The 22,778-nt window shown below is 39.0% G+C and overlaps 1 protein-coding gene across 7 annotated transcripts in view; it reads left to right on the top strand.

Annotated features, from left to right (window-relative positions):
- Positions 1–22,778, top strand: part of PTPN20 (protein tyrosine phosphatase non-receptor type 20) — a 115,110-nt gene that overhangs the window by 83,520 nt on the left and 8,812 nt on the right. For 4 of the 7 annotated variants that reach the window (XM_053909684.1, XM_019444861.2, XM_019444863.2 and 1 more), the window contains 3 exons: positions 4,566–4,656; positions 16,635–16,969; positions 20,921–21,136. In XM_053909684.1, the coding sequence (XP_053765659.1) occupies positions 4,566–4,656; positions 16,635–16,969; positions 20,921–21,136 (642 nt within the window). Of the gene's footprint in view, positions 1–1,383; positions 1,533–4,565; positions 4,657–16,634; positions 16,970–20,920; positions 21,137–22,778 lie in introns of all 7 variants that reach the window. The other 3 variants (XM_053909682.1, XM_019444858.2, XM_019444859.2) reach the window with 1 other exon arrangement.

Below are 22,778 nucleotides of genomic sequence, written 5' to 3'. Positions count from 1 at the left end.
TCTCAGCTTTTGTTCTAGCAAGGCTGGAATACATGGGAAGCTCTAAAGATTTTTCTGTTGGGCATCAACGATGATCAAAATGGCTTCTACTCTTGCAAACTTTAGCTCCCCCTCTAGGCTTCCTAGATCTCCTCTCATATTCAGGTTAGAGATATTTGTGAGAAATTTTAGGACTTCTGTGACTGTCTCTCCCAACCAACAGTCCCTCACTTCCACCCCTGCAAAGAGCTTTTGGTTAAAATAGGGTTCCAAGACAAGAAGAGTTTCACAGGGCTGTGCACATTCTTAGAATTTTTTACTTTTTATCCCCATTCTTTTGTGGAATTGCTTCTTGTGTATATATATACATATATATATGTATATATATATGCATATATATATGTATATATATACATATACATACACATATATATGCATATATATGTATGTATATGTATATATAAGTACATATATATGTATATATATATATATATATATATATATTTGCTGGTGTTAACTTTATTTTTGTTCATATTATTTGGCTTTGAAAAGAGATTTTGAGAACTGGCTTCACGTGAGCATTTTACTTCAAAATTCTGAAATTTTAAAAATATTCTTTTAATACTGACTTCTGGATTTATTGCATTTTGGTCAGTGGACATGATCTGTAAAATTTCGGCTGTTTGGAATCTAGATTGTCAACATGACATAGAACGTCATCATTAAAAAAAACCCTCCATGTGTACTATTGAATAGCATGTATTCTCTTCTATTATTATTTGTTATAAATGGGTAACTATATAATGTATATATATGCATATAATACATAATTACAAGTTATATATTATATATATTTTTTAGTCTTATTAATGATATCACATAGAGCCTCTCTATCCTTGTGGGGGGTGTATTTGTGTTGTATGTCTGTGTGTGCATGAGTGTCCTTGATCTATTTTAGAGTGAGAAGTGTGTTAGACTCTCCACATCCTCTCCTCTCAAACTCTAGGGATGTTAAATACTTGGTCTGAGGGAAGACAAAAGTTCTCACTTTTTCCCATCCAAGTCTTGTTTGCACATGCTTGCTGTGCATAATTGTCAATACATATACTCAATTCACATTGTTAAATAGAACACTTCTCAGTCTATAGCATCTTTTATTTATATAGCACTTAACAGTTTTTCCAAGAATAGTGGGTTTTGTGTAATTTCAAAGTACATAATCACGATTTTTCAAACCAAGAATACTTTCTTTCAAAGTAACAGATTTCTTCACTTCTGGAAACACAAATTTCCAGTAATCCATAGGTGGCTGTGCCTTTACTTAAGAAAAAACAACAACAGAAAGAAAATCTCCCTTCACATACATACAAGTAACTTACAAATGTGAATTTTTCTTTTTCTTAGGTATACAAATTGTTTCTGAAAGGGAGCTAGCTCAGCTGGCTTATGTTCGACCATTAATATTCAGTTTTCATGAGCAATTAACCATCAAGGATTGTGTTAACGTGCTTGAGAAAAAAGTAGCAGAATTTGAAATCCTCCAGGAATTTATGGTAAATATTTTGGTTTTAACAAAAGTCTCTGATTTTCCACATTACTACTAGAGGGTTTTTTTCTTTTTTTTTTTTTCTGTGTTTTTTAAATTGAGTACTTTGTCTTTGTTTTTAAATATAAGTTTGTTTTTAAAGTAATAGGTGTATATAGTTAAAAAAAGAGGTTAAATAGCATAAAAGGTTATAAAATGGATAAAGTATCTTTCTTTTTCTCTCTTGACTTCCTAGGCTCCCTTTCCACTATTAACTTTGTCATCCAAATGTCCAGAAAAGCATTAGCATGTACTTTATTCACCATTACCCTTTCCTTCCTTAAAAAAAAATGTGTCACCTGAGAAATAATTTCCAAATATATTATCAGTACATATAGCTCTATCTCCTAAAATCTCATTCTTTTTAAGGGTTGCATAGTATAGTTAATTGTATAGTTCTAAAGGCCTTCTTTTCTTTACGTAGTCCCCTATCATGCTCATTTAGATTGTTCTAGGCTACTATGAACAACAGTTACCCCTCTTCATATGCCTGTACATATGTATGAGTATCCTTTTTTTTAATGAAAGACTCCATCACGAGTATATCTTTCTTTGTTTTTTGTTTGTTTTTTCTTTTAATTTTTTAAATATTTATTTATTTTTGAGATCGAGCAAAAGAGAGAGACAGCACGGGGGAGAGGGGCAAGGAGAGAGGGAGACACAGAATCTGAAGCAGGCTCCAGGCTCTGAGCTGTGAGAAAAGAGCTCGACGTGGGGCTTGAACCCACAGATCATGATATCATGACCTGAGCTGAAGTGGGACACCTAACCGACTGAACCACCCCTGTATTAGTATTCTTTAGAACAAATTACTAGGAAGACCACCAGTATTTTGTGCTATTTAATTTTTGGATCTTTGCTTATCTCTTACATGACAAATGATTTCTTGTTGATGATCTATCTAATTGACACTTATTTGAGAACAGAGGAATTACTTTCCATATTTTTTAAGCCTTTTATATTTATTTTAGTGAACTGTTAGTTCCAATTCTTTGCTCAATTTCTGTTTATTCTTTTTCTTATCAATTGATAGCTTTATATAATGAAGAAATTGTCTCTTTTGTATATGCTTTATATGGTAACTTTCCTCCCTTGTTGTTTGTGCCACACATACATGTGTGTACATGCACATACACATTTAGTAAGAAGAGAGGTAATTTTTAGTGGTCAAATATGGCAATCTTTTGGGACTTCAGGGTTTTCTGTATCCTTTAGATGCCCTTTCACTCTAAGATCATAATTATTTCATGTTTCTTACTAATATCTTTTAAAATGTATAAATTTTTTAAAATGTATAAATCTTTGATCCAACTAGAATTTAATTTTTTATAAGGTATTTGTTAGGGACCCCACGTTATATATCTATCCTCTTGTCCCAAGATCCTCTTGAAATTTCTATTCAGTGATGTAAAAGGCCACTTTTATTATATACTGAAGTGATATATACATTTTAATGTATTCTTGGACTTCTTCCATTGATTTGTTTATTCATATGCTGTTACCAAACTCTCTTAATTAGTGTAGCTTCATGGGATCTTTTACTGTTTGTTCAGACTAGTCTTCCCTCATTTACTCTTTTACAGAATTCTTCTAGTTCTTCCTACAGATATTTTTTTCCAAATTAATTTTAGGATTAATTTGCATAAAAATTAAAAGGGTAAAAATCTTACTATCCTACTGCTTAACACCTTCCCTAGCTTCTCATCGGCCATGCCAGTGGTTGCCAGGGCTTATTTAAAGACTGGTGGTGCCAGGTTGGCTACCGAAGGGTTACTGAAGAGCTTTTGAAAAGTATAGACTCACAGGCTTTATCCACAAATATTCTCATAGACTAGGACTGGTTACATCTCTGCTTCTTTTGTATATGAAACAAGGCCTTCCTGGGTAGTTTTCGTTTCCTTCTGGGCTAGATCATGTTCTCTGTTCTCTTGTTATCATCCTATTCACTGTTTCCCCAAGAGGAGATGTATGCCCCCGGGCCTTTATTCCTGTCCTTTTACCTGGAGTGGTACCTGCTCACCTCTGCTCTCCTTGCCTTCCGCACACACACATACTTTCATATGACTAACTTTTGATGGCAGTCATCAGTGCTGCCATTATACTAGCATCTCTGTACATTGATCTCATAGGTCCCCCTCTGACTGCTCTGATAGCTCCTTAAGGATGGGAAAATTTTCAGGTTCATCTTTGTATTCCAGTATCTAGAAAAGTGCTGAGTACGTATTAAATGTTCAATCAGTGTTTACTGAATTCACACTTGATAATGAAATTTTTTTGAAAGGAAGAATTCCTTAATTGATATCTGATAATTCCTTCATGGGCCAAGGAGTAAATTGTGAGTCTGCTTATATTTTTTTTGGTTTATATGTTTATATATATATATATATATATATATATATACACATATATATATATATATTGCTGTTATTTTTATTTGTTTGCTTATAAAATGATAGATTTATGGGGAAGTCCAAGAAGGGAATGTTCTGTATTGGCTTTTTTATGAAAAAGGAAAAATATTGAAGTTTAAGGGAAAAAAGCATCTTTAGAGAGATTAGCATTTTCTTATCAAACAACTTGTTGATTGACATCTCAAATTTGAGGTATTTTCTATAGTATTTTTTTTAATGTTTATTTGTTTTTGAGAGAGGGAGACAGAGCATGAGTAGAGGAGGGGCAGAGAGAGAGGGAGAGACACAGAATCCAAAACAGGCTCCAGGCTCTGAGCTGTCAGCACAGAGCCCGATGCGGGGCTCAAACCCACGAACCACAAGATCATGACTTGAGCCAAAGTCAGACACTTAACCAACTGAGCCACCCAAGTACCCCTTTCTGTAGTATTTTTTAATGCGGTTTTGACTTCACTTATCATACAACACATTTAAAATTGGGTCATGCCATATAGAGGTTTAAGGATCATGAACACTAAGCAAAGGCAGATTTTTTTTCTTTTTCTTTTTGTCGTAGTAAATATGTGACTTATATTTCTTACCTTTTAAAGACTTTAGATTTTCAGAACCTACCTGGTGAGTTCAACTCTGGGAATGACCTACGCAACAGAGACAAAAACAGATATCGAGATGTTCTTCCATGTAAGCTAAAAATGGTTTTATTTTCCTGTTTACATTGCGGGAAAGATAAAAAGTGGGTTGTATGGCTTTCAGTATTAGGCATTTTGACCTGTGATCATGACAAAGAGCTCTGGTAGCTAGCTAGTGGGTGGCCTGGGCATATTCTTAAATATGCTAGAACATGGTCAAGTTCAAGTCTTCTATTCCAGGTACTTCTTCCAGCAACTAACATAGGGTTATTTACAGAAGTCTTTAAACCTTCTTCTTACGTATATGCTACTTGTCAGGCCATGAACTATATCCAAAATATAAAGTCTAATAGTCTGAGACACCTCTCACTTTTGGTACCCCAAGCCCTAACCACCTTCCTTGGCCATTTTGTTTAGACACACGGATACAATGGAGCTATTTATATCCTCTGCCCTGGACAATAAAACTGCCAATCTACCCTGCAATAGGAGGTTGCTCTTTGATTTTCTCTAAGGGCCCTCCACATTGCTTCCCTGTACTGGGTGAAGCTAGTGCCCCTCTCCTTCCCACCCAGTTACTCACAGGATTTATCTGTCTCAGGCCATCCAAAGAGTAGAAACAAAATACAAGACATTTTTAATTTTAGGCAGGAAATCTCATTCTATGCCTCACATTCCTTTCAAAGTGAAATATTTTTCGTGTTACTTTACCATTTTTCTTCCTCCATCTTGACCTTTCTCCTTCCTCCTGTATCTTATTTACTGTAACCACCCAGTTGTCCACACCAGAAAACTTTGAGTCACGTGCAATATTCAAAAGTGGTCACAAAGCCCTTTTAATTCTACTTCCTTAATACCCCCAGAATCTTCCCCCGTGTCTCAGTTCCAACCACTGCTTGGATTGAGCCGATTTCATCTCTTGGCTGGTCTGTCTTCTTCACTGCTTCCATGCCCATCTACTCACAGCAGCTACTGAAATGACTTTCCTAAAACACAAATCCCTTCCAAGCTCTTCTTTGGCTCCCTGTTACTGTCATGGTAAAGCTCTTTAGCATCATGGCATCTATTCCACCTCTGTTGCCACAGCTCTCTGACAGAACCTCTTTTGGTTTCTGGAATTCATTCTCTTTCTTTGTCTCCAGGCCTTTGAACCTGTGGTTCTTGCAAGAGCCATCCATCCTCCTTTCTTTTCTGAGGTAATTCCTACTGTTTTTCAGAGCTAGCTCAGCCCGACCTTCCTTGTGGTCCTCAAAGCTAGGTTTGGTGTTTCTCTAATAGTCTCATACCACCTTGTGACTGACCTCCCCAATTTACCAAATTATATTTTATTTATCTATTTATGTTCCTGTTTCTCCCACTAGACTTGAGGTGGTTATCATAGAAATTAGGGTAGAATAGTGACTGCCATAATTAGATAAATACCTTTATGTTTAGTTGGTTCATTCAGATCTAAAATAGCTTTATTATTATAGACTAATGAGTACCTTCCCAGATAGTTAAAATATTAATTCTGCTATCTTCTGTGGGGAGAGTGTGCAGAAGTACATTGATGAATATTCCTGAAATCAGGGTAATGTTTAAGAGATAATACCAACAATTTGGTGCTATTCTGAGAAGTCAGAGGTTCCAGTTATATAATTCCTACACCTACATGTGCAGTTAGCCCTCAAGGAACCAAATGCAAACAAGACTTTAAAATGAGGATTACAAGAAGCTTGTTTTAGGATATGGGGTACATTTGACATTTGATCTGGCTTGAACTCTTTACTCTGGGTACAAGAAGAGTGACAACTAAAGAGAAAAGAGATGTGAAGATACAAAAAGTAAAGTTCAGTGATTAGGAAAACAGTATGGCATTTCTTCAAGAAGTTAAAAATAGCACCAGCAATTACACAACTAGGTATTTATTTAAAGGATACAAAACTACTGATTCGAAGGGGCACATGCACCCCAATGTTTATAGCAGCACTATCAACAATAACCAAAGTATGGGAAGAGTCCAAATATTCATCAACTGATGATTGGATAAGGGGATGTGGTACACATATGTAATGGAATATTACTCAGCCATCAAAAAGAATGAAATCTTGCCATTTGCAGTGACATAGATGGAACTAGAATGTACTATGCTAAGCAGAATAAGTCAGTTAAAGACAAATACCATACGATTTCACTCATATGTGGAATTTAAGAAACAAAATAGGTGAATATAGGGGAAGGGAAGGAAAAATAAAATAAAAGCAAGAAGGGAGGCAAACCACAAGAGACTCTTAACTCTAGAGAACAAACCAAGGTTTGCTGGAGGGTAGCTGTGTTGGGGGGATGGGTTAAAAGGGTGATGGGCATTAAGGCAGGCACTTGTTGTGATGTGTACTAGGTGTTGTTGTATGTAAGTGATGAATGACTAAATTTTACTCCTGAAATAAAAAAAACAAAACAAAACAAAAGTTCAATGGCTAAAACTAAGGAAAATCATGTAAAACCCTTTGCTTTTCTCTTAAAGAAAATCAGTTGTTATTCAGTCAACTTTTGTTTTAAAGCCCACTAATTTATCTGCCTTATACTACAGTGTAATTTAATCTCAAATAAGCCTCCTTAAGTAACAATCATAGAAAGTTTTTTTTTTCTTTTAGAGAGAGAACATGCACATGCATGTGAACGGGGGTGGGGGGGGCAGAGAGGCAGAGGGACAGAGAGAGAGAATCTCAAGCAGGCTCCATGTTCAGTGTGGAGCCCAATGTAGGGGTCAACCCCAGGACCCTGGGATCATGATCTGAGCCAAAATCAAGAGTTGGGCACTCAGTCGACTGAGCCCCCCGGGTTCCTCAAAGGTTTCTTTGATTTCTTCACCACACATTTTTTGAAGTAATAGAGAAGGTTCAAAAAGAATCACATCAAGAAAGCCAGGAAAATAATTCATTTATTCCTCTCTTCAAATGCTGAGAAGACTAATTGGGAGATTCACATATCTTGGCACACTGCAAGTATATGCAAGCCTCACTTTGCATGGCTCCAGTATGCACAAATTTCAGTTAGTGTGTTTAGTGAAGAACACCATTCCCCCAACAACACAATTCAAATTTCAGTGATCACGATATATTAACTATGAGTAACTGCATAAAGTACAAACTTCACTTCTAGCTCTTCAGTCTGCAGATTACTATGTAAATAACAGATGTGCATCATGATCAGTGACTAATCATGTCGTTTTTTTTTTTGCTTCTTTTAAAATACTACTGCAGTTGGTCACTGTGTACCTGTTACTCAGCTCATGCACAGATAGCAAAGCGCATAGTTTCGTTGCCTCCTTATTTTTTAGCGATAAGCCCACATTACCTTTTATAAAAATGGGTTATCAAAAGTTGCTTGGTCAACAAAGATGAATTGAAGCAAAGAAAGGAAAAGTAGTAACACTGGGATGAAATCCTAATAGAACAAGAATAGAGTTAAGAAGAAATAGTGCCTTGGAAAAGGTTATAGAACAATCATAATTTGTCCTGTTGATTATTAAGATCTTTTGCAAAGTTTCAGCTTGTGCAGTCATATTTATGGCCCTATACTACTACGCAAAGCAGGAATGGGCCTTATTATGTACCCAGGGATTTTTAGGTATAAAGTAAATATCTTGCATTTGTATAGCATTTTATAATTTGCAAAGCATTTTAAAATGCATAATCTTATATAATCTTTATGAAATCCTCCTGAAGTAGACCATTGGATACCATAATTTCTACTTCACAGAAGAGGGAATAGCTCTGAGGTTAAAAGGTGTTTTGAAGGCTAATAAAGGAGTGGGGCCATACCACATGTCATGGCCTAATACTTTTTCTGTTTCTTGTCTTCGGGTCAGGATCTACTCAGAACTAACTAATAATGATAGTGACTTAGATTTCTATTAGTTTTCCACTTTACAGAGCACGTTTTCATATATGTCATGGAGTGCTGTCTACAGTTATGCAAGGAAGGCAGAGCAGACGATATCTGAATTTTAGGATGCAAGCAATGAGGAAAGGGTAATTTCAACAAATGGTTCTGGACAGTTGCATTTTCATATATTTAAAAATGAACTATACCCTTATCTCACACCTTACATAAAAATTAACTCAAAATAGATCATAGGCCTAATATGAATTAAAACCATAAAACTTCTGAAGAATACTTGGGAAAAATTTAGTGTTCTTGGGTTTGGCAGAGTTTTTCTTAATAGGACACAAAAACCCCAAATTGCAAAAGAAAAAAACAAATTAGACTTCTTTGATTTAAAACAAATATTGCTTTTCAATGTACTGTTATGAAAATGAAAAGGCAAACAACGGACTGGGAGAAAACACATTCAAAACATTTGTCTGACAGAGGGCTTTTGTTTAGAATATGTAAAGAAATTGGGGCTCCTCGGTGGCTCTGTTCGGTTAAGTGTCTGACTTTGGTTCAGGTCATGATCTCTTTTGTCTGTGAGTTCGAGCCCTGCATTGGGCTCTTTGTTGACAGTTTAGAGCCTGGAGCCTGCTTCGGATCTGTGTCTCCCTCTCTTTCTGACCTTCCCCTGCTTGCTCTCGCTCTCGCTCTCACATGCTCTTTTGCTCTCAAAAATAAATAAGCATTAAAAAATGTTTTTAATTAAAAAAAGAAGAATATGTAAAGAATTTCTATGGCTTGATAGGAGGACAAATAACCCAACAATAAGTGAGCAAAATATTTAAGTGGCCGCTTGAAAGAAGATGTATGGATGACAAATATGTGAAAAGATGTTTATATCATTAATCAGTAAGAAAATGCAAATTAAAACTATAATAAGATACATTTTACATGAGATACACTTTACATCCGCTACAATGGAAGTGAGTTTAACAGTTTCTTATAAAGTTAAGCAAGCTATTGCTGGGTCATAGGGTAGAGCTATTTTTAATTTTTTGAGGAAACTCCTCACTGTTTTCCAGAGTGTTACTTCATTGTCCTCCAGCTTCCAGTGTTTCAGGTAATAAATACGATGGTATCGTGACCTTATTCTAAATTTTTTAATGTTTATTTATTTTTGAGAGAGAGAGAGAGAGAGAGAGAGAGAGAGAGAGAGAGAGAGAACAAGTCGGGGAGGGGCAGAGAAAGATGAAGACACAGAATCTGAAGCAGGCTCCAGGTTCTGAGCCATCAGCATAGAGCCCATTATGGGGCTCGAACCCACGAACCGTGAGATCATGACCTGAGACAAAGTCAGACGCTTAACTGACTGAGTCACCCAGGCGACCTGGCTTTATTCTGTAAGAAACATATTCTTTTAATCATAAACCTTATGGCATTTTAATTTTTTCCTGGAATTCAGAAATGTTACCATGTATGTTTCATTTCATTGGTCTTATGTAGAATTCATAGAACCTTTTAATCTGAAGACTCAGTCTTCCTTTAGCTCTAGGAGAGTTTCTTCAGTTATTTAGTAATTGGTCTTCCTCTCTCTAATCTGTTTTTCTTTTTCTGGAGCTCCTATGATTTGTAGGGTTGGTTTCTTGGATCTTTTTTCCAAGGCTTTCATCTTTTTCCTAATTACCTCTTTACTTTTGCCTCTTGGTAGTTTTGCATATACTTCCTCCCCCCCCCCCCCCCCCCCCCACCTAGTTTCAGTTCTTGCTTTCTTTCATTTGGTCTTCTAGGGAACTTATTTAAGTTTCAAGAAAACCTCCCTCCTTCCAATCATCTATTAAAATTTTTAGCTTGTGTGCTGCTTAATCTTATATGTCAACTTGGCTAGGCCACACTACCCAGATATTTGTCCAAACATGAGTCTAGATGTTGTTGTAAAAGTATTTTTAGATGTAATTAAGACTTAGATCACTGGGCTTTAAGAAATTCAGATCATCCTCTCTAATATGGATGAGCTTCATCCAATCAGTTGAAGGCCTTAAGAAAAAATGATTGAAGTTCCCCAAGGAAGAAGCCATTTTGCCTCCGGATTGCCTCTGGACTCAAGACTGTAACATCAGCTGTTCTTCGGATCTCCAGCCTGACAGCCTGCCCTGCAAATTTCAGACTGGCTGCACAGTTGTGTGAGCCAGTTCCTTAAAATAAATCTGTCTACTGTATATATATATATATATGTGTGTGTGTGTGTGTGTGTGTGTGTGTGTGTGTGTGTGTATGGCCTATCAATTCTGTTTTTCTGGAGAACACTGACTAATATAAATTTTGGTACCAAGAATGATTCTAGAGGAACAGAATCTTAAGGATGAGTTTTATGAATTGGTTTCCTACTCTGATAAAATTTAAAGGCACTAATGACTCTATTTCTAGTAGTAAAGAGAACAGTGATAATCCATGGTGTAATAATAGTAACAGAGATAAATAAAATCTCACCATTGGCTTTTCCTTTACAAATACTTATAAGAAGCAAGGTCTGGATGACTGTGTATTTTATACCTTAGAACATTTTTGTCAACTAACAAATATAATGAGATTGGCTGGTTGTTTCTAATTGTGCTATGCCAAGTAGGGGAAAAAAAGGATGATCTCAGGGATTTGAATTTCCAGCTCAAGCATCACATAAATGACTTAAAAGTGTTCATGTTTTCCCTGAAAGAAACCCTTATCTCCTGTAGCCATGGAGCTCAGAATGTTGAAAATCAAACCCTGAGTCTCATCCTATGAATGGCTGACTTACTTTGCAATTTGAATTCCATACTTTGCAGGGTGGAATTAACGTGAGGGCATAGAATTTGAGAAAGAATGGGATTCTGAAAAACTGAGAACATATGGCAAAGTCCTGGTAAAGATAGGCACATCAAACCCCTAAATGCGGAAGAGTCTTGTTTGCCAGTACTACTGACGCTGGCACTAATCTGACACTAATTCCAGGAGACCAAAAGTGCCACCCTGGCCCACCAGGAAGAGGGGTACTTATGGAGGTCAGATAAGCAACGGAGTTTTACTTGGGTCCATTTCCTAGTGGGTTCGGTGTGTTCTGAACCACTGTGGTTATTTCTGAAGTTCTGGAATGCATACTTGGAACAGGCGTACTCAGCAACTGGCAGAATCCCTACCTGTGGAGTGAGGCCAGTTATAGTGGAAGAGGCCAAATGGAAGCCTGTAGATCTGCTTCTGTTTAGGAAGATAGTAAACTAAAAGCAATGCTGTGTTCTTGAGAGAGCACAGAGAGATTAGTGCCACCATTAAGAATTTAAAAGGTGCAGGGGTGGTGATTCCCACCACATCCCCATTCATCTTACTTATTTGACCTGTGCAGAAAACAAGTGGATCTTGGGGAATGACAGTGGATTATTATAAGCTTAAGCAGGTGGTGACTATAACTGCAACCATTGTACCAGGTGTGATTTGATTGCTTTAGAAAATTATTACATACCCTGGTACCTAGTGTATACCTGTTGATCTGGCAAGTGCTTTTTCTCCATATCTGTTAGTACCCCCACCAGGAGCAGTTTGCTTTCAGCTGACATGGCCAGCAATACACATCCAATGCCCTATCTCAGGAATAGATCAGTTCTCCAGCCCTATGTCATAGTTCCCAAGGATTTTGATTACCTTTCCCTTACTTAAGACATTATACTGGTCCATTATATTGATGACATTATGCTGATTGAATCTAGGGAATAAGGAGTAGCAATTAACTACTCCAGATTTACCAGTAAGACATTTGTGTGTCACAGGGTGGAAAATGAATCTAACAAAAATTCGACCTCTTTGAAATTTCTAGAGGTCCAGTGGTGTGGGGAATATAAAAATATTCCCTTCTAAGGAGAAGGGTGATATGTTGCATCTGGCCTCTCCTATAGCCCAAAGAGGTAGAATGCCTCATGAACCTCTTCGGACTTTGGAGACAGTATATTCCTCATTTCAGTGTGCTACCCTGGCTCCTTTACTAATATGGGTTTTGAGTGGGGCCCAGGACAAGTGCAAGTTCTACAAGTCCAGGCTGCTGTACAAGTTGCTCAGTTGATCCAGCAGATGCAATGTCAGTGGAAGCTAGGGGTACTGTTTTGAGCCTTTGGTGGGCCCCTATGGCTGAATCAGAGCCCAGGTCATGGGCTTTTAGAAAAGCCCTGCCAATCTCTGTGTATAACCACTCACCTTTTAAGGAACAGTTTTGCCTGCTATGAGGTATTAGTAGAGACTGGACACTCAACTATAGGCCATCAAACCAGAAAGTAGAGCGTGCAAAGCAGCACTCCATCATCAAATGGAAGTTGTAGATACAAGGTTGGGTTTGAGCCGGCCTTGAAGGCACAAGTAAGTTAGATGAAGGGACCAAACTGTCCATGGTCTTCTTTCCTTTACCTCCTCTCTTGCAGCCTGCATCTGTGACCTCATGAGGAGTTCCCTATGATTAGTTGACTGAGGAAGAGAAAATTGGGATGTTCTTTACAGATGGTTCTGCACCATATGCACGTACCACCTAGAAGTAGACAGCAGCAACACTACAGACTTTTTGGAGGGCACATCCCTGAAGGACAGTGGTGAAGGGAAATCCTCTCCGTTGGTAGAACTTTGGGCAGTATACGTGGTTGTCCGTTTTGCTTGGAAGGAGCAATGGCCATAGGTACAAATCTGTACCAGTTCAGGCGCTGTGGCCCATGGCTTAGCTGGATGGTCAGGGACTTGGAAGGAACATGATTGGATAGTTGGTTACAAGGAGTTCTTGAGGAAGAGGTATGTGGCTAGACCTCTTGGGATGGGCAAAAATAATGAAGATATTTGTGTTGTATGTGAATGTTCACTGAAGGGTGACTTAAGGAGAGGATTTAATAATCAGGTGGATAGAATGACTCATTCTGTGCATACCAGTCACTTTCCCGGTCACCCGTGCATTACCCAGTGGATTCATGAACAAAGTGGATGTTCTGGCAAGAATAGAAGTTATGAATAGGCTCAGCAACATTAACTTCTAGTCACCAAGGTCAACCTTGCTGTGGCCCGTGCTGAGTGCCCAATCTGTCAGCTGTAGAGATCAACAGTGAGGCCCCAATATGGCACTGTTTCCCAGGTTGTTCAGCCAGATACCTGACAGCACGTTGATTACATTGAACTACTTCTATCACAGAAGGAACGGTGCTTTTTTCAGTGCCTTTTTTTGTTTGTTTTTTTACAGAATAGATATTGTGTATGGATTTGCCTTCTTTGCCTGCAGAACTTCTACCAAATCTACCCTGCAGAGACCCACAGAATGCTTTAGCTAACGTCATGATAGTCCACACAGCATTGCCTCTGACCAAGGAGCTCACCTTGAGGCAAATGATTTGTGGCAGTGGACTCGTGCTCATGGAATTCACTGGTCTTAACATATTCCTCATCCTCCTACAGCGGCTGGGTTGATAGAACAGTGACATGGCTTTTTGAAGACTCAGTTACAGTGCCAGCTAGGTGGCGGTACCTTAAAGGGCTGGGGCAGTGTTCTCTTGGAGGTCATATGTGCTCCAAATTAGCATCCAGTATATGTTTCTGCCACAGCCAGGATTCAGGAACTGAGAACTGGAAATGGGAGTGGCACAGCTCACTAAGACCTCTAGTGATCCAGTAGCGAAGTTTTGCTTCCTATCTCTGTGACGTTATGCTCCGCTAGTCTTGAGGTCTTAGTGGCTGTCTTCAGTAATGTCTGGCATTTGAAGTGGTCTTTCCTTGAGTCTTCCTTGAGGGCCAGCAGATCATAGAGTTACTTGTGGAGACTGTGGAATCTAGAAGAACTGCTGCATAATAGGGAACAAATTACTTAGCCACTTTGAGTAAAAGTGTCTCATCTGAAAAGCATGCATAATATACCTCATTCAAAGGATCGTTTTGAAGTTCAGATGAGGTGATACATGCAGAATACATACATGCTGCTTGGGCCTGGGTGCATGTTAGCACTAAATTCTACAACTGTCTCTTCTCTTAGAGGAACATTCCTCCTGTGATCACTTGAGCTATTTCCTTACTACTGTGTATTCCATAGTTTTGCTTCTGAAATTCCTTTTATGTATTTTCTTTATATGCTCTGTACTCCCTAACATTTTACTCATTATTATCATTGTTTTCATCTTTTTTTTCTGAGTTCAAGGGGAAATCTCTAAGCCAATTTTCTAAATCACTAATTTGTTTTTCTATTCACTTCTCACTTTAGAGGTTTTAATTGAGTAATTGTGGTTTTATCTGAAGGCAAGCTTTTATTAGTTTAGATTGTTTGATTTTCACACATTTAATCTCCCTTTTAAAAATAAAATACTTTTCTACTATAAAGTAGTACAAGTTCACTATAAACAATTAGGTAATAAAATAGCCACTACTAGTATTTTGGTGAATACTTGCCAGGCTTCTTCTTCTTCTTCTTCTTCTTCTTATATGTTTATATAAAGTAATATAATGTATTAGTATATATGTTCATATATGAGGAAGACCTTTTGCTTTTGTTACCTCCTTTATAATTTAATAACATGTCAATAAACATGTTATTCTTTTTAAATAATAAAATAATGTTCTCATATTTCATTTTATTTTTTATTTTTTTTAATATGAAATTTATTGTCAAATTGGTTTCCGTACAACACACAGTGCTCATGCCAAAAGGTGCCCTCCTCAATACTCATCACCCACCCTCCCATCCCTCCCAACCCCCATCAACCCTCATTTTGTTCTCAGGTTTTAAGAGTCTCTTATGGTTTGGCTCCCTCCCTCTCTAACTTTTTTGTATTTCATTTTAAATGAAAATAGCTTTTAAAGTATTCTTCCCTCTTATAGGAAGGAAAACCTTTGCTATGATTTTTAAAAATTGTATCCTTTTGTGAAGTACTAGCCTTCTTCATATATCTAGTGATTGTTTTTCCTATTTATTCATATTTACAAGGGAAAGTTTGTGTTTGCTATGTTGGAATTTGAAAAGGGTTCTATCAGAACTTGTGTAAGGCCCTGTTTAGTTATCTCAGTCATACCCTATTTGCCAGATAAGTGGCCCACAGGACTCTGAGTAATAGGGAGGGGCTCTTGGTGAGACCACTGCCTGGCAGGGAAGGTCTGTCCTTTGCTGAGGGCATTTATTGTCTGTGTGGGAGCAGTGGTTGAGCCAGAGGTCCAGATGTCTATGTAAAATGAAGAAAGAGCTCTGGGGCCAATGGAGTTTGTGAGTAGGCCAAGTAATTGGCTTCCTCTTTCATATTTGTTGCAATAGTTCATGTTTCATGAGTCCCATGTTACTTGGAGCAAATCCCCTTCATAACATCATTTTGCCATAATACCTTTGCTTTGATTACATACTGTTTCACCCAGTGAATGCTGAGGATGGACATAAAAGTTGACTATCATGTAGTTGGGGCATTGGTAGAATTCCATTAATCCTAGGGTTTGGATCTGATCAACTATCACAGTCATTTTTTTTTTTTTTTAATCCTGGTCCCTACTGCTCTGGGCTTGCAGCTTGTCTGGATTTATAGAGAATGGCATTCCCTTGCCCCCTCAGAGGGCTCCTCCTTGGCTGTATTCAGTTCAAGGGAGTTAGGTAACTCCCTTGGCCTAATCATACCTGTGCCATATTTTTTTTTTTTAATTTTTTTTTTAAACGTTTATTTTTGAGACAGAGAGAGACAGAGCATGAACGGGGGAGGGTCACAGAGAGAGGGAGACACAGAATCGGAAACAGGCTCCAGGCTCCGAGCCATCAGCCCAGAGCCTGACGCGGGGCTGGAACTCACGGACCTCGAGATCGTGACCTGGCTGAAGTCGGACACTTAACCGACTGCGCCACCCAGGCGCCCACCTGTGCCATATCTAACAGAAATCTCTCAAAGTGTCTGGATACCGATGGCAACCTTCTCTATTTAGTAGAAACAGATGAAAACAAAAAACACTCATTGTGTATTTTGTAGGTCATGCCACTATGTTTGGGGGAGGGAAGAACTTAAATGCATGGACTCCTGTAACTCTTGAAATGACACTCTTATGCCATCTTCTCTGCTTGTCAAAGAGATGAATGAATTTACCAGTGTGAAATACTTTCATGAATCCAGGGTGTATTGTATCTCCTACTTTTCTGTCATCTACCAGATATTTCTGTTTTTATGATAGATGATTCAACACGTGTTCCTCTTGGAGAAAACAAAGACTACATCAATGCTAGTTATATTAGAATAATGAATTCTGGAGAAGAGTATTTTTATATTGCTGCTCAAGGACCACTGCCAAGTACCACAGATGACTTCTGGCAAATGGTTTTAGAAAATAACTCTAATGTTATTGTCATGATAACCAAAGAGATAGAAGGTGGCGTTGTCAAATGCCACCATTACTGGCCCATTTCTATGAAGAAGCCTTTGGAATTGAAAAACTGTCGTATCTTCATGGAGAACTACCAGATACTTCAATGTTTCATCATCCGAATATTTCAAGTTGTGAGGAAGTCTGTAAGTTTTAAAAAAAATCAGTATTAGATGTATATTTCATTAGATAAGCCACATATCAGGAGGAGAAGTTAGGATAAGGTTGTGTTACAGACTGGGGGTACTTTTTTGAGTAACTTGTTTTTACTGCTCCCTGGTGCTAGAAACCAAGACACCAAACTCTGACTGGAGAGATGAAAAACCTAAACAGGGAAGATGGGACAGGGAGCATCAGTATTGGAAGTTGCCTAATCCTGGGATGCACTTTGGCTGCTCCTGCCTAGTGTGACATATGTATTGAGTCTTTCAGGTATATTGCTAACCACTGTGCCAGGCACTATCACTACCTTACCAAGTAGTGGAGATTCAGGTATCCTTACTGATACTCCTAGTTACTGTGGTCTGTGGTAATCCTGAGATCTGTATGGAATGCTTTGGGGCCTGGAAGGGAAGTACTTAGCTTTACTTAGGGTTCGGGGTAAGGTTTACTGGAGGAGGGAACATCTGGATTGAGAACTACCCAAACAAGAAAGATGTAAATAAGAAGTCGGTAATCAAGATATGAAATGCGGTGTGTATGGAGAAATGTAAGTAGTTAAGTGTTTAGGGAATGTAAAAGTTTAACAGTTTAACTCAGGGAAAAGTGAGAGGTGAGATGAGGCTCTAGAAGGTAAGCAGGGACCAGTCATAACATGAAGTATCTTGGAGTTTGGCTAAGGAGCACAAACTTTATTATGAAGATAATTGGGAGACATTGAAGAATTTTAGTCAGAAGGTATCATGATCAAGCAGGGCAGTTGGCACGGAGATGAAAAGCAGAGACTGGTGTTTTTCATATAAAATTGGCAGACTTATATGTGATTTATGACTTATAAGTGACAGAAGGAGTGGTCAGAAGTTAAGTTATCCAATACAGAAGCCATATGTGGCTATTTAAGCTTAAATTCAAATCATTAAAATTTATATGAAACAACAAATTCAATATTTCACTTGCAACAGCTGCATTTCTAATGTTTAGTCACATGTTACTAATGGCTGCCATATTGGGTCACACAGATTTAGAACATTTGCATCATTGTAGAAAGTTCTAGTGGGAAGTGTTGATCTAGAATAACTCATAGAGTTCTTGCTTTAATAGAATGGTTTATAGGAGCATTGGTATAAGTGGATTTGATTAGCAGGAAAGTGATACATGTGTTCAACAGGAATGAAAGAGATGGGAGTTAAACAGGAAGCGTGACAAGAGGATCAAAGAAGTTGATTGGAGGCCAAACAATGACTAGGAAAAGGGTTGCTGGAGATGATGAAGTAGGAACCAGTAAATTTTCAGTAGCAATAAAATGTGCATCTATGAAATTATTTCCTTCCCAGCAGCCTAACTATGAGATTCCTGAACACAGGTTAAGGGGCTGACCCAGGGTGAGGTGTTGTCCACTATGTGTGGTAAAATTCAAAGGATGAAAGGAGTTAACAGTTTGGTAAGAGAATGATTCAGATAATCAGCCATGAAGTCTAAACTTAGGGAGACAAATGGAATCAGGAGCAGGTCAACTAGGAGTAGATGGAGGGCATAAAGGACAGGAGAGCTCCATTTGGTCACATTGTTGTTGGAGGGAAGATTTTTGATACTGGACATGATTATAGGTGATAATAAGTTCAAGGAGTGACCATCACTGTGAGGACCAGAAGAAACAAGTGGTCTCCTCTACAAGAGAGAAATACAAACGCTGTGAGGTTAGAGTGTCTGTTGGGCTGTAGAGACCCTGGATTTGCCCTAGATGATGTCAGAGTCTGTGGCAAAGAGAAGGTCAGGAACTTTGGTGAACGTAGCAAATTGACCAGAGGCTAAAGCCACTGGGTAATAGCAATGAGAAGATAAAGCTAAGAGGTATGAAACTCAAAAGGAAGAGGGGTATTTACACAAGAAGGAATGATGAATTGGAAATAGGAGTGGGCAGCAAGGAGTATGCGACCTGATCTCTAGGCTCTGTGGGACCTGGAGAATGGGAGAATAGGTGGCCTCGGTGAGGGGGCTGCAGAGAGTGAAGGGCTGTGGGAGGCAAGGAAAGAAATGGACAAAGCATTAAGGGAAATGATGAAGGTTTCAAAAAGTTTACGGTGGGATGGGGCACCTGAGTAGGAAGGGAGAAGTTGATGAGATACAGGAGTAGGGTGAGAGGGAAAAGTGAGGAGGATTAGAGCATAGTTGTGACCAGGGAGGCCAAGAATGATGGCTGACACTGATGGATTACTTGCTGGCTGTGTGCTAGGCACTGTGCTTGGTCTGTGCACTAAGGTTGAGGGGATTCGCTTCAACCCTCACTCCCCTAATACTTGTGGATTCCCTCCTGTTGTTACCAGGTGTTGTGCCAGGTGCTGGAGACAGAAAACACACACACACACATTATCAGCTCTTAGAACACTTAATGGTCTAGTGGGGAAGGAAGTTCCAAATGATGTGTGAGGTACATTTTATGGCAGGGGAAAGCCAGTATGCTTAGAGAGTATAGGCAGGTGAAAGGCACAGAGGAATTATCTGTCTGCAGGAACTCAAATGCTTGGGTCCAAGCAGTGGTGGCCTTTGAGCTGAGGCCCACAGGCTCCAGAACCATGGGGTTCGTGTTTGAAGAATCTGCATCACGGTTTCTGTCTAAGTGATTAGGTCAGGAAAGTGGTGAAGTCCGCCTTTGTGCAGATTCTTAGCGGTCAACGGTGGCAGGAGAGATTTAACTCCTGACATATGTGGTAAAGCTATCCTCACTCTGGTGCCTTCACAAGATTTTCAGTATTGTTTTCATCATTCAATTTCACGTACCAATGATTTAAACCAATGATTTCTATTTGGGACTTAGGAAAACTTATTTCTATTTGGAACTCAGGATAAAGGGCTGCATTAGGGAAAAGCAAGGGAGGAGGAAGAAACCCATCCTCAGTTTCCCTGCAGGGGTGCCCAGAGAAGCAAAATGAAGGGCTTGACACTGGGAAAGCGCCATCCTTTTGGAAAGGATAATGGGTCAACTGGAAGTGTTTAGTAGTCGACCCTGAGGAGTTTCATGCCTGTGCTGCCAGAGGGCTCAGCATAAGGGTGGGGGCACAGCCCACTTGCCTGGTCACCACCTACCCTGTCCTCATCACCAGAAGAGATAGGTGCGTCCCTGGTCAAGCAACTTTGCAGCACCCAGCTGTTTTCATTAAATTTTGTATCATAAACATTCAAGCTAACATAGAATGCTTTTCCTAATGTGTTAGCCCATTCTTGGTTTTTGGATTCTGGGTTTTTCTGCACAACCATGGTCCAGAAGAAAGATGGTTGATTTGAATTCAGGAAGCCTACATTATAGTCCAAGCTCTAGACATAGGAGATTTCTGACCTAGCGTACATCTCTCCATTACCCTGATCCTTATAGTTTCATCTGTAAAATGGGGATAAAACAGTACCTACCTCCCAGAGTTGATGTGAGGATTAAATGAAAGAGTGCATGTGAAGTCTCTAGCATAGTACCTGGCACGTCATCAGTGCTTAATTCTTTTTTAAAAATTATTTACTTACTTATTTATTTATTTATTTAGAGAGAAAGAGGGTGTGTGCACTCATGCAAAGTGGGGGAGGGGCAGGCTCCACACTGCCAGCAGGGAGCCTGATGTGGGGCTTGAACTCACTAATCATGAGATCATGATCTGATCCAAAATCAAGAGTCAGGTGCTCAACCAACTGAGCCACCCAGGTACCCCCAAAAGTGGTTATTAATTCATGCTACCTATTGGTATTCTTATTTGCATTACTGTATGACCATAGAGCCATTCTTCTTCTCCTTCTTCTTCTTCTTCTTCTTCTTCTTCTTCTTCTTCTTCTTCTTCTTCTTCTTCTTCTTCTTCTTCTTCTTATATTGGAAATGGAATTGAGATCCTTAACACAAGAAGTTGATAAATCTCTCTCTTCCCCTTCTTTCTCCTCCCTGTCTCCTCTCTCAACAGACAGGAACTAGTCACTTTATAAAACACTTGCAGTTCACCAACTGGCCAGACCATGGCACTCCTGCCCCAGTAGATGGCTTCATAAAGTATGTACGTTATGTGAGGAAGAGCCACCTTACAGGACCTGTCCTTGTTCACTGCAGTGCTGGCGTGGGCCGGACGGGGGTGTTCCTCTGTGTGGATGTTGTGTTCTGTGCCATCGAAAAGAACTTTCCAGTAAGTGACATTAAACAGATAACTTGATGCTATTAGTAAACACTCTACTACTTTTAACAGCCTTCTAGTACCTGAAGACTATGATTTGGCCCTCAAGAGAACTCAGTGAAGAGAAGGCATGTGAACTTTGGGTACCTGCTTCTCAATCAAGTGGTGCAGATTCTGGGAGGGGGTTGTGATGATTAAAGTACATAATGCAGATTAGTGGCATGGAGCATTGTTGGGAACACAGCAGGTGCACAATGATTGCAAGTTCATGTCTCTTTGCTTTTCCTCTACCCACACATACAGCTTTTAAAATCCTGTTAAATAATGTCAGTGAAGTATGCCTGTTTTTAATGAACAGAAAATACATGCACATGAGCACGTTGGAAAAAATGTAGACTTCAGAATTTTAATGAGCGGTCCCTAGCTTTGACTGCCAGTTTTGCCTCACACTTGAGATTTTGGTGACTTTGTGCAAATTGCTCATCTTCTCTGAAACCCAGTTTTTTCATATGTGAAATAAGGATAATAATATTGCTGGGTTTGGGTCAATCATTGACAATTCATTGCTTTCCTCTAAATTTGGAACCAGCTGAGAGATAGACACAAGAATTAGACACATACTGATTATACTATTACCTTTACTGTTGATTAAACTGATTAGGGAATGTGACCTTAGATTTGTGGCCAGAAAGACTGATTCGCTGAATTGTTTTCCTGCACTGCAGGAGTGTGAAGGGAAAGACACCTGTTTATTAGCAGGCATAGGGGCTAGGAGTGACTCTTACCAGGGGCACAAGGAATGTGAAAAGCCACACCTCAATCCTGAGAAAACAGGCTGCCGGGCATTTGCCGTGCAAGGTAAATTCTGCGTTAGGTTGTTGTCACAACAGTCCAGTCTCTGCTCTCTTGGGCCTTCTGCACTTAAACCCTAACAGTGCCAGACTCTCTCCGGGGGCAGCGGAATGGCTACTTTGGTTCCAGAACTCATTATCCTCAAGCTATATTATGTGGGAGGGTTGGAAAATGGTCTCTCCCAGTAGCTCCTTGGAGGACAGAGGAAATTACTTTTTGTCAGAAACCTGAGCCAGTATCTCCCAGCCTTTCACTGTGTCTGAGCTATAGCCCCTTCCCTGAACTAATCACTGTGGGAGATACTGGGCTATGTAGGCCGGTCAGGACTACTCCAGGCCATAAGACTGAGAGTGAGAAGAGGGATGGTTTTCCAGAGCAAACTCAGTGGATTAATATAAACTGGTGAGTCCCCCCGGTGTGCTAAACAATGCTGAAAATTTTAGTAGTGTAAGTCTGATATTACCCATTCCCATAACTAATGTTGTTTGAGCCTTTTAGCAGAAAATGTTAGTATAATTTTCTTTTATATATTCCCCATCATAGTTTCTTAAATAATTTGTTTATATTTGTCCTTATTTTATATTCCTTGTAGAAACTATAAAAACTGTAAATATTATAGTTCATGTTTCTAAGGAGCACTGTTTTCTCCCACCTTATACCTTCTTTAAACTCAGAATGGGTTTTATAATAAGCCATCTGTCAGTTTAATTGACAGTGTTTTTCTTAGTGGTACATAAAATAATGATGCATTTTACAATTAAGGATGCTTAGATTTGATGGAGTAATTCAAAAATAGAAAATA

The sequence above is a fragment of the Panthera pardus genome, unplaced genomic scaffold, assembly GCF_024362965.1.
Source record: "Panthera pardus isolate Hobbes unplaced genomic scaffold, ASM2436296v1 HiC_scaffold_22, whole genome shotgun sequence".
Taxonomy (NCBI): Eukaryota; Metazoa; Chordata; class Mammalia; order Carnivora; family Felidae; genus Panthera; species Panthera pardus.
This window is presented reverse-complemented; position numbering and strand designations above follow the sequence as displayed.